An 11,136-nucleotide genomic window follows, 5' to 3' on the forward strand; every position below is an offset into this window, starting at 1 on the left:
TAAATATGTTGTTAGTAATTTGTCTTAATCAATGTACTTTTCAAATATTATACAAAAACGATATCTAGAAGCTAGAATTTAATTGTAATTAGAATTTCAAAAGTAGATATGACATGTATTCTCATTGAATAATATGAGAAATTAGAAAATGAAGTCCACTTAAATTCATTTACTTCTCTAGTAGTATCGTTAGGTTTGATTAGGTTTTCATGCTTAGCATCCTAATAAAAAAGACATAAAATAATGTTCTAAAATAGTATTATAATTATAATTGCTTAACACTTTTTTGCACTGATTGTAATTAAAGAATATTAATTGTTTGAGCTTCTTGTTCTTTTTCTTACTTTTGTAAAGGTAAATATAGATAAAAAGATTATTTGAAAGTTGAATATTTTTATACTAAAATTAGGACAAAAAAGTAATACTTCACTGGCCAACGAAGCAATCTACAACCTATTCTAAGTCGTAAATTTTCTTTTTCTCAAAAAAGGAAATCTTGTTTAGTTTTTTCATGTTTATAGCATACGTTGGGCTTCATTATATAGAAGTTTAGACAAGAATTTTTTAGTATGCAAAATTTTACTTGATTTAGAATCTAATATTAGGAAAATAATGTACAAAATTTAGTTGATTTAGAACTCCTAACTATTAGAAATTTATTAAATGACTATTTTGTCTAGTGTGAAATCTATTTTGAAAGGGTAAAAAAGGCGAACGACATTTCACTAAGGACCTTCGTGCTTTTAATATTGTATAGTATAGATATAGATAGATTAAGTTAATTCGAATTTTACGTGGCCAAAAGAAAAGTGCGAAAACATTTTAGGACAGAGTGACTGCTTCGTTGAAATACAAAACCATAAAAATGAGATCAGCAACCTTAAGAGTTCGTTTGGACATACAAAAATTTTCCCTTTTTTTTAAAAACATTTTACCTTTTTCCGAAATCAGCGTTTGTTCATAAAATTTTCAATTTTCTTGAAGATTCATTTTGAAATTTTCGAAAATTTGAAAAACTCCAAAAAGCTATTTTTCAAATTTTTCACTCAAATCACTCGCAAAACTTCAAAAACAACCCAAAATTATATTCATGTCCAAACACACCTCTAAATTTCAAATACCATTTTCACTTAAAAAAAATTTCCCCTAATTTTAAAATTTTACAATTCTTATGTCCAAACGCCCACTAAATCTAAAGCAGAGTTTGACCACAATGTTCAAACCTGCAAAATACTATGCATTAGGACAAAGTAAAAAATATTCTTTCCAAACATGGATTGCTTGTACCCAACTGGCCAATCCCTATTGCTCATAGGACAAGCTGCCATTTTAGTCCTCATACATAGTATTAACATTAACAACTCGAACAGCCATCTTAAATAAGTCAAAAGGGTAAAGGAGGAAAATGGTACATGTACCTAGCATCTAAGGCTAGTAATTCTTAGATATTTTTGCAGAGAATTTGTCCATCTTGTAAGCTCAAATCAAACCCATAAACTGAATTTTCTTTCAATTTGCTCACCAGTTATTTGTGTATCTTTCAGAAAATTAATGGTTTTCAAGAAACTTGTAGTAATGATGATGGGTTGTCTGGGATGTGCTGGTCAGCCCACAGAACCATCTTCTTCTCCTGAGAAAACTGAATCAAAGCCACTTGTAGATGAATCTGCTGTTGTCACTTCACCTAGAGTCAAACTAGGTGATGGCAGATACTTGGCTTACAGGGAAAGAGGAGTGCCCAAGAACATTTCCACATACAGAATTATTATTGTTCATGGCTTTGGCAGCTCCAAAGAAATGAGCTTTATGGCTTCTGATGTATGTAGATTCTGTTCCTCTTTTTAAGTTTCTGATGTTTTACTTAACATAATTTCTTGATTTTGAATTGATAATTGAGTGTCAATAGCACAGATTTGATGTCTAGATCCATAAATGCTTTTTTCTTTTTCAAGAACAATTAAACTTGACATTGCCTAGTTAGAACTACTGTTTACGCTGATAATTGAATTGAGTTCAAGTCAAATTAAGTTATTGAAATTCCCTTCTGTTTTGTGGTTTATCATATTTAGATCCTTTTCTTTAGGTTAGAATTTATTGAAGGGAGCTGGAAAGTGTTTTCTTTTGTGCTAAAGAGATGTTATTCTTTAATAGCATGCAAACAATGTCTAGTTTAGAATGATCTAATAGTGCTCTAGTTCCCAGGAGCTTCTGGATGAATTGGGGATATACCTTTTGATCTACGATAGAGCTGGATATGGTGAGAGTTCTATAAATCCAAAGAGGTCACTTAAAAGTGAAGCATCTGATATTGAGGAACTAGCTGATCTGTTGCAATTAGGATCCAGATTCTACATAATAGGCGTGTCGTTGGGATGTTACCCGGCTTGGAGTTGTATCAAGCACATTCCTGCAAGGTAACAGAACTAACTTGACATTTTTAGCTTGTTGGCTTTACTAGTTAAGGTTTAGGCCTATTAGATTTTACTATTGTGAATATAATGCATTGCAGGCTTGCAGGTGTGGCTCTAGTCGTTCCCTTTGTCAATTATAAATGGCGGACACTGCCTAAGGATCTGACAAAGGATGATTACAGGAAACAACTCTGCCGATGGGTGATCTGGATCACACGTTATGCTCGGGGGCTATTACATTGGTGGTTGACTCAAAAAATTTTCCCATCAGCTTCTGTTCTTGATGGAAATCCTCAATTTTTCTGTGACAAAGATTTGGATGCCTTGAAGAACACAGCAGGATATCAGTTGTTCACTCAGGTAACATTCTGCAATTCAGCCAAAAAAAAAAAAAAAAAAAAAGGAACACTTTGTGTAAAGGTTGAAAATTTTAATCAGATGCTTTACTTTCTTTCACAGGATGGCCTAAAGGACCGAAGTGTATTCGACTCCCTTTGTAGTGACTGCATTGTGGCATTCGGAAAATGGGATTTTAATCCATTGGAGCTGAGTAACCCGTACCCACAAAATGAAAGCTCAGTTCATATCTGGCAAGGCCACGAAGACAAAGTTGTTCCTGTTCAATTACAAAGACATGTCTCACAAAGGCTCCCCTGGATTCGTTATCATGAAGTTCCTGATGGAGGTCACTTGCTTGTTTATGACAGGGCAGTGTGTGAAGCTGTCTTGAAATCGCTTGTGCTTGGGGAAGATCCTCCACTATACAGGCCAAAGTTAGAAAACTAAAAGTATTTATTCGTCTTTGCAGTCGCACGGTGCCCCTGTAAGTAGATTGATTTCTTGAAATTAATACAAGAGTGATTGATTTGCATTGTCTCCATAAACATTCCCAGAAAGAAATAAAATGCGAGGCATTTCAACTATACCAGATATAGATATTAAAACATAAAAAAAGAGGGAGGAGGAGGAGGGAAGGATATCTTTAAGGCGACGAGACTTGCTATTAGGAGTATGTTAGGGCCATTCTCAGCTTTCATTGAAAATCTTGTCAAAGAAATGATCGAAACACTGTCTAAATCTCCCTTCACACCTCTTTTTAAACTGAAAAAGAAGCTAAATGAATTGAGTCTTGTACATCTGCTGTTTCAAATTCATCAAGTTGGCTGCTGCTTAGTTATGTTTGTTTTGTCTTCAAACAAACTGCCTACTGTTGTTTGTAGTTTGGGGTGTATTTCAAAGTTTTCTTTTTTCTTTTTTCCCTTTTCTGCGATTGCAGACATATGGTGTTTCAAATTCCAGCATGAAGATTACTAGTGTACAATGTTAGACAGTTTAATGTTTTTGTATTTATTAAAGAAGAATTAAGACAAAAGACGAACTTGATTGCACATAGGAATCTTCATTCCTGATTGCCATTTTTGGTAATCAAGCGGGAAATTTCCATCATTTGGGAAACAGACATGTCACAGAGTAAGGATTTCCTTTTTTGACAAAACAAATTCCCTACGAAAAGAAACTAACTTCTCTGCCTTGTAAAGAATGCCTGCCTTAAACATGTTATGTGCCTTAAACATAAAGTCATGCAAACTATATGAGCTACTTGTCTCAATTTCATGTTCTAAAGATTAAAGAATCAGCTAGTACTAGTATTTTCTTGAACAGTAAACGTTGACACTTATAGATATTGGGAAGGGGAAACACCTCACAAGCAAAGAGAAAGGTAATTAGGTTCCAAATCGAAAGGTATCAAGTATGAATATTGGGCAACTCAACTTGGAAAGTTCTTTTTGTTGCAAGATACTACGTACAAATCGAAAGGTATCAAGTATGAATATTCAAAGGCGTCATGGTTCGGAGACACCATTTTCATGGTCCGAGAACATCATTGCAAGGTCTGCGAATCCCCTACCGAACAATTCATGGCCCACGACATCATGGTCTAAGGACGTCATCCTCAACCGTCCAAAGACAATTCTCATGGTCCGAAGGGAATCTGTATCATGTTTAAATTTCCGCACAAATATATACTTGTAATATCTCTTCACTTGCAGGTGACCCGACAAGCAACCACTATCCCAACAGGAGCAATCCCTCCAGTTCTTTCAAATTATCTCAAATCTGACCGTTCAACATAACCATCTTTCCACCCATTCCAAAGTCTCATGTCCGTTCTTGTGATGACTTCCTCAGTATATTCCACCGATGAATCCAGAACTACACATGGCTTGATTCCTGTAAAGCCAGGGATATGTAGGCAGCCTAGAGACCAGGGTTCGACATCTATTTTTCAAAACATCCGATCGGTCAAAATTGTCCATCATTTCTTTACCCGAAAACTCTTTCATCCTTCCCGGGTAAAGAGGGGCAGCTGTTGATACCCAATTTTTCCCTATAATATTTTTAAAAAAAAATGCATATATACCTCCAAAACCATGCATTAGATCAATTAATATTTTTTTCATAATTTCTGCATTTTTAAGGGTTTTAATTAATTACTCCAGTATTTTATTTATGCAAACAGTTACTAATTACACCACAAATAATTTTATAATGGTTTTGTGGTTTAATTTTATCAATTAAATTTGCACTAAGTTTTAATTATTGCACAAATAGCCACATTTGCACTTTTGGGATTACAATTGCAATTGCTTTGCAATTATCGCCCATGCATGCATTATTACATTACTTCACCAGAAAATAGCCTTTTATATTTTTCAAAATACTAGGTAATATTTTTTAAAAACATTGCTAGGTATGAAAATCATTTTTGGTAATCTGTTAATTATTTTTAAAATTATTTTTTATCAATTAAATGGGTATTTAATAAATGGCCCTTTTTATTTTCGGACCTAGCCTAGTTAAAACAACCCCAATTTCAGTTCCGATTCAATTAAAATTAGCCCAAATCTACCCAGGCCCAATTTGTATCTGACCCTAACCCAATTAAACCTACCCGACCCAGCCACTCCGTTTAATCGTGGCTGATTTTTTAGATCAACGGTCCACGATTAAACATACCATATTAATCCCAAATGACCCCCTAAACCCCTCATCTTCTTTCATTTTCCGCCGCCCTTCGTTCCCTTATCTCTCAAACTCTCTCTCAACCTAACCCTAAAACCTAGCCGCCGTCACCTAGAAAACTCCTTGTCTATGGGGTTTCTTTGTTTTTTTCGGCCCTTGCCGGCCTGCTACATCTTCTGGTTGTTCGACTTCGTTGATCTATGAGAGAATCTCAAAGAGATTCAACCCAGTTTTGCTCGAAACCTTTTCACAGGCCTGTCTATGGCTATTTCCGTTTGTGAGTATTGTTTTCTTCCTATTTTTGGTTTGAATCTATGGGTTTAGACTGATTTTTTTTTGTCCCTGTCATTTTCCAAAACCCTAGTCTTATGACTACTTGGGTCTGTTCAAATCCTTGTAGATCTGAAACATCCTGAGTATTATTTGGTATTCTTCTACAAAAAAACTTTCTATTTCTCTTATCACTATTTGGTTTCAGTAATTTTTAAGAACTAGGGTTCGTCCTAAGTTCTCTTCAAACGATTTTCAAACTTCCAAGTGCTGAATCTGACTATTCTTTACTAGCTTGATTGATTCTCGTGTATATGCTTAAACCCTAGATGTTTTTCTGTTTGTGACACTGATTACTTCAAATTTCTCCCGTTATTTGTTTATTTCTGTCAACCCAATATACTGATTGATTTCTATTAGGGATTTGAATAATTTTTTCCTGTTATAAACAGTATTTTTGGGATTTATTTACTTACTTTCTGTATTTTGTGACCTTTAATTGGTATTACTTGCCTTATTCCGACTAATTAGTTAATTCATGGTCAATAAGTGATTTGTTTACCTTATTTGAGTCCCAATCAGGGCTGGTAATTGATTTTCCTTGTGCTGATGTGACCTTCCCGGATTCTATTTATGCGGATTGGTTGGGTTTAGCCTCAATTAACTGATTGATTATATTTACTTGCCTTATTAACGAATTTTAAATTATTCTTGCCTTATTTGTCTACTTTACTAAGTGCTATATATACACTCTCATTCTGATTCTTCTACACGAACAACAGTTCAGAAACACACACACGCGCACTAACTTTACTCTTACTAAAACCTCTCTAATACTTGTGTTCACTACATTGTCTAGCCGGCTAAAAGCCAAGGCTAGATCACTGAGTTCTGCACCCTTTCACCTTCTGTTTTTGCTATCCTTAACTGGTATGTTTCAATTCCTAATGCCATTCATTATGTTATGAAGCTTAAACCTATGTGCTTTCTTGTATGTTACTTTACTTCTGTTGAATCCATGACTTTTCTGTATTTCAATTAGCATGACTACTTATAGACTTCAATCAGTATGGCTACTTCTGTGTAATTGAACCTATATATTCCTTGTTCCCAATCAACATAACTGCTTCTGTATTTAGCTTTGTGACTTTCATGTCTATTGCTTTAAATCAGCATGATTACTTCTGCTGTTATGACCTATCCAGCATTGTGTAATCTGGTTATTAAGTTTATGTGCTTCTTGTTTTTTTGGGCCTCTGATCAGCATGTCTATCCCCTATTGAGTGTTATGGAATCTGGCTGTCAACCTGCTTTGTGTAACTGGCATGTTCTCCTTCCTGACCTGTTTTATGTGTTCCTGACTAATGACTTCTATGTTCCCAACCCTTACTACCTTTCTTTGTATGGTTTTCTGTTTATTATTATTGTACTCCCAGCATGCTATGCCCCCACCTAGTGATAACTAATTGATTGAGTTGAATCTATGCAATCTAAAGCTTGTTTGAAATGGTTGTGAGCCTGTTTTGTCCTTGTTTGATTGCTTGAACACAGAGGGCTGCGATGACTCTGTTTACTCCTGTTTCACTTCTACTCGTGTTTCACTTCTAAACTATTTTCTTAAAACTATTTATATTTTCAAGCACCATTTTCAACTCCTACTCTTAGAACACCTAGGGTCTTGCCCCTCTAGTGTAAGCACTGCTTAGGAGTCCACGAGGCCCCTCTGAACTTTGATACACTGGAGTTGGCTTTCCAATGGGTTGGTTTGAAAGTTTAGCATTTCCCGGGGTCCCTGAGGCCCTTGGGAACTTTGACACACGAGGATACTATTGGATGCACTATGAGGTTACGGCATTTTTGGACTATTTGAAGGCCTGGCCTGCCAGGTTTATCTTTTGGGCCTATAATCAAGCTCCCTATAGTTGTACCAATCCCACTTCTGTAATTCATTATTAGTGATGTTCTGTAATAATAACTCTTGTACAAACAGATATTAGGGATATTAGTAAAACGAGTGGGACTTTTATATATCTTTTGTGAGAATCGGGTAGAAACCATGCTCATTGGATCGTTATGATTGCCTACATGCATTAGAAACCATGCTCATAGGACTGTTATGATTATTTGCATCAGTTAGAAGCCATGCCTACAGGATTGTTATGTGCATTAGAAAACATGTTTATAGGATCATTACACTATTTGTTCTAAATTTCCATTCTAAAAAGATTTCTGCATTCTCATACTTGCATTACTAATCTGATTCTTCGGTCATTTATCAGTCGTGCCTTAATAATCATGTTCACAAACTTTCCTATGTGCATTAGAGATCATGTCTCTAGGATTTTTAACGCACTCGCTTAAATACCATGCCTATAGTTTAAATGCATAAAAATCAGTTTTATCACCTAGCCATCATGCCTATAAGGAATAAGCATAAAAACAATCTCAACACTTAGACATCATGCTCGTAGAGATAAAAAAATGTAAAACCAGTTCTATAACGCCTGTGATCATTCTTCAGCACCTAGACAGCATATAGTTCCAATAGAAAACAAAATTTGTCTGCCAATTACTGATTCAAAATTATGGTCTTTACTAATGTCTAGATGACATGTTACTGTTGATCCACGCCTAGGCAAGCCTATAGGTAATCAAGGTCTAATAACCTGTGAAACTATGCTTTGCTTACTTGTGACTGCCCAGATTCAACAGGTTTTAAAATAAGTAGGCAAACTGATTAGGTCTTTAACACTTTGTTTTAACTCAATACTGCATATTCTCTACTTGTCATGCTCACCTAGATATCCTGTTCTAGGGCCTTTCTGAAATATCTGAAATCTGTTGTTTGAGACGTGCACTTACTTGCTCTATTTGTGGAGGTAAAATGTGAGCCTTTTAACTGTTCTATCTTTGGTCCTGTCCTACATAATTTATTTATCGCCAAGAGTTTTCTCCTTTTAATTACTATAGGAGAGTCTAGACCCACCTTAACTATAAGTCCTAAATACCCCCGGGACTATATAAGTAAAGGGACGGGTAGTGCATGCATAGGATACATCTTAAGGTTGCTAGAACGCTTTAGGCTATGACCAAGGGGAGGGTAATTGGGTAGTAAAGGACATGATGACATGTGCGTTAATGCTACGTGTAACCCCTCTATTTGAGGAAGGCTTACCGGGTATTGTACAGATCTGATCCTATAGGCTAACAAACCAGGACTTCCCTCGTCTTATTTACATATGTGTGCTTAGACTGCTTATCTGTCAAATTTCCTTTACCTTATATGTGTGCTTAGACTGCCTATCTGTTAAATGACTAATTCACATAATTTGAGTTCGGCCGGGACCCACCGTTGTGGACCGCGAGGGGTGCCTAACACCTTCCCCTCAAGGTTATTTCGAGCCTTACCCAAGTCTCTGGTAATGCAAACCGGTTTTATGAGTTACTTGCTTTGGGTACCCTAACGCACCTTAATTCCGTTAGGTGCCGACTCTTTAAATTCAAATACCTAATTCCCAAAAGAAAAAGGAGTTGTCCCAAAATGTCGAAACCCGGTCTCCGCGTGGAAAAAGGGGGCGCGACAGTATTAGTATTGTACCATGTATTGTTTTGGGTACAAATTGTGATACAATCGTGATACAATTCTAAATTATGATACATATTTTGATCTTCATTTTTTTCAAGTTTCAATTTAAAACATCCACCTAAAACAGCTCTAAACTTAAATTATGATAAAATATTGTATTTTAATAGTATTAGTATTGTATCAGAATTGTCTTAGGTATTGATGAATCAAATACAACTCAGATACAATTATGATACATTTATCATACAATCGTAATACAATTTCGAAACTTCTTCTTCCTCGTGTTTCAATATGAAATTCAACCTAAAACTAACTTTAAGCTTAACCGATCTCCCTTCAAATTGAGATACAAAGTCTAAAGGATATTTTCAATCGTTTTCAGGAACACCCAATCCAAAGAAATCACAAATTCGTAAAATCCAAATATCTAATTCAAAGTTTCGAACCTTTTTAATGGCATGTCAATGGCAGACCTCTCTACCTGCAATTTCAGAGATAATGTCGATGGATTTGTCAATAGTTGAAGCTTTTTAATGGTTGTTGGTGGAATTGATTCAGAGAAATATATGATGCTACAATTTTAGAGAGATAATAGTTTGATTTGTATGAGAGAGAGAGAGAGAGGGGGGTATTGGTGGATTCGTATGAAAGAGAGAATGACTAAATTTTTTTGAAATTGGGAAGAAAATCGTGATTGTAGGAGGCTAAAGTTGATAGATGGGGATGGGAGATACGTTACAAATTAATTCTTATATTTAAGGGATCCTTCTTTTATCATATTTTGTACATAAATAGTAAATATTGATACACAATGTAATTCTTAAGGAACCTAAAAAAAAGTGGTAAATAAGTTTCTAATAGTGTATAGCTAGGTAAACATCCGCAGTTTTAATAACTATTTATAATGCACCCCGAAGTTCTTTTGTCAAAGATACTGAAATTCAAGCCCAGATAGATAAGCGAAACACGACACTCAATTTGAGGTGGAGCACTATAAGCAGTATTTTAATGATAGAAGAAAATTCGAAAATAAAACAGAGAGGAGGGACTTATTCAATTAATAATGGAATACAATCCTATTATATAATGTAGAAAACATTTTGTATATAATCTGCAGGTGTATCCCGAAATTCTTAAGTACAATCAAATGTATTGATCACTCAATCATTGAAGCATACGTGCTAATATTTTCCCAAAATACAAGTATCAGATCAGATTGCATTATATCGTGCAATGCAGTTGCCATTATAGCTACTGTCTTTGTCTTTGTCATTAAGATCAGTATCTGGCAACAAGCGAACAATAATATGTATCTCTACTAAATGCAAAATGCATTTTAGATCGTGCTACGCAATAGCCCTCAATCGCATATATCACAGCTTGGCAATACAGCAAATCCGTAAACCACAGATGCACTGCTTATTATTTTAATAGGAGTATGTATTTTAACATTTCATTAACTGTTTCAAAGTCAACCATAGATGCACTGCAGATGCTATTAATTTATTAGTACAAATATGTATTTTGGAATTTATTTTGTGAAATTTTTTAATGCCAATTTGCGTAGAATAAGTTATTTCTCAAGCTTAATATGTTATTTATTTTAATATATTATGCATGGCCACAGATTAATTGGAAAATTTTTGAAAAAAATCAAATAGCTACAAAACAGGGGATTTGTGAGAGAAACTTTTGTCAGTACAATAAATTAACTTTTTTTCAAAAAATTAAAATATAATAAAATAAGCTAACCACGACTTTTTTGTACGATTTGTAGCCACGGAACTTTTAGTCCGTAGCTAAACAAAAATATTTTTGCTACGGGCTACTATATGAAAGTAGTTA

General features: G+C 34.9%; 1 protein-coding gene across 3 annotated transcripts; it reads left to right on the plus strand.

Moving 5' to 3' along the window:
* The first annotated feature begins 1,268 nt into the window (after positions 1–1,268).
* Positions 1,269–3,799, plus strand: LOC109216860. Of its 3 annotated transcripts, none has more exons than XM_019381075.1 (5): positions 1,269–1,473; positions 1,545–1,818; positions 2,203–2,414; positions 2,510–2,771; positions 2,871–3,799. In XM_019381075.1, exons 2-5 carry the CDS (start codon positions 1,552–1,554, stop codon positions 3,195–3,197), a joined length of 1,068 nt encoding a protein of 355 aa, XP_019236620.1. In that variant the 5' UTR covers positions 1,269–1,473; positions 1,545–1,551; the 3' UTR covers positions 3,198–3,799. The 3 variants fall into 3 exon arrangements, with proteins under 3 accessions (XP_019236620.1, XP_019236621.1, XP_019236622.1); XM_019381076.1 differs by having other exon boundaries at positions 1,269–1,430; XM_019381077.1 differs by having other exon boundaries at positions 1,269–1,408.
* Positions 3,800–11,136: the final 7,337 nt, after the last annotated feature.

This window comes from Nicotiana attenuata, unplaced genomic scaffold (assembly GCF_001879085.1).
Source record: "Nicotiana attenuata strain UT unplaced genomic scaffold, NIATTr2, whole genome shotgun sequence".
Classification (NCBI taxonomy): domain Eukaryota; kingdom Viridiplantae; phylum Streptophyta; class Magnoliopsida; order Solanales; family Solanaceae; genus Nicotiana; species Nicotiana attenuata.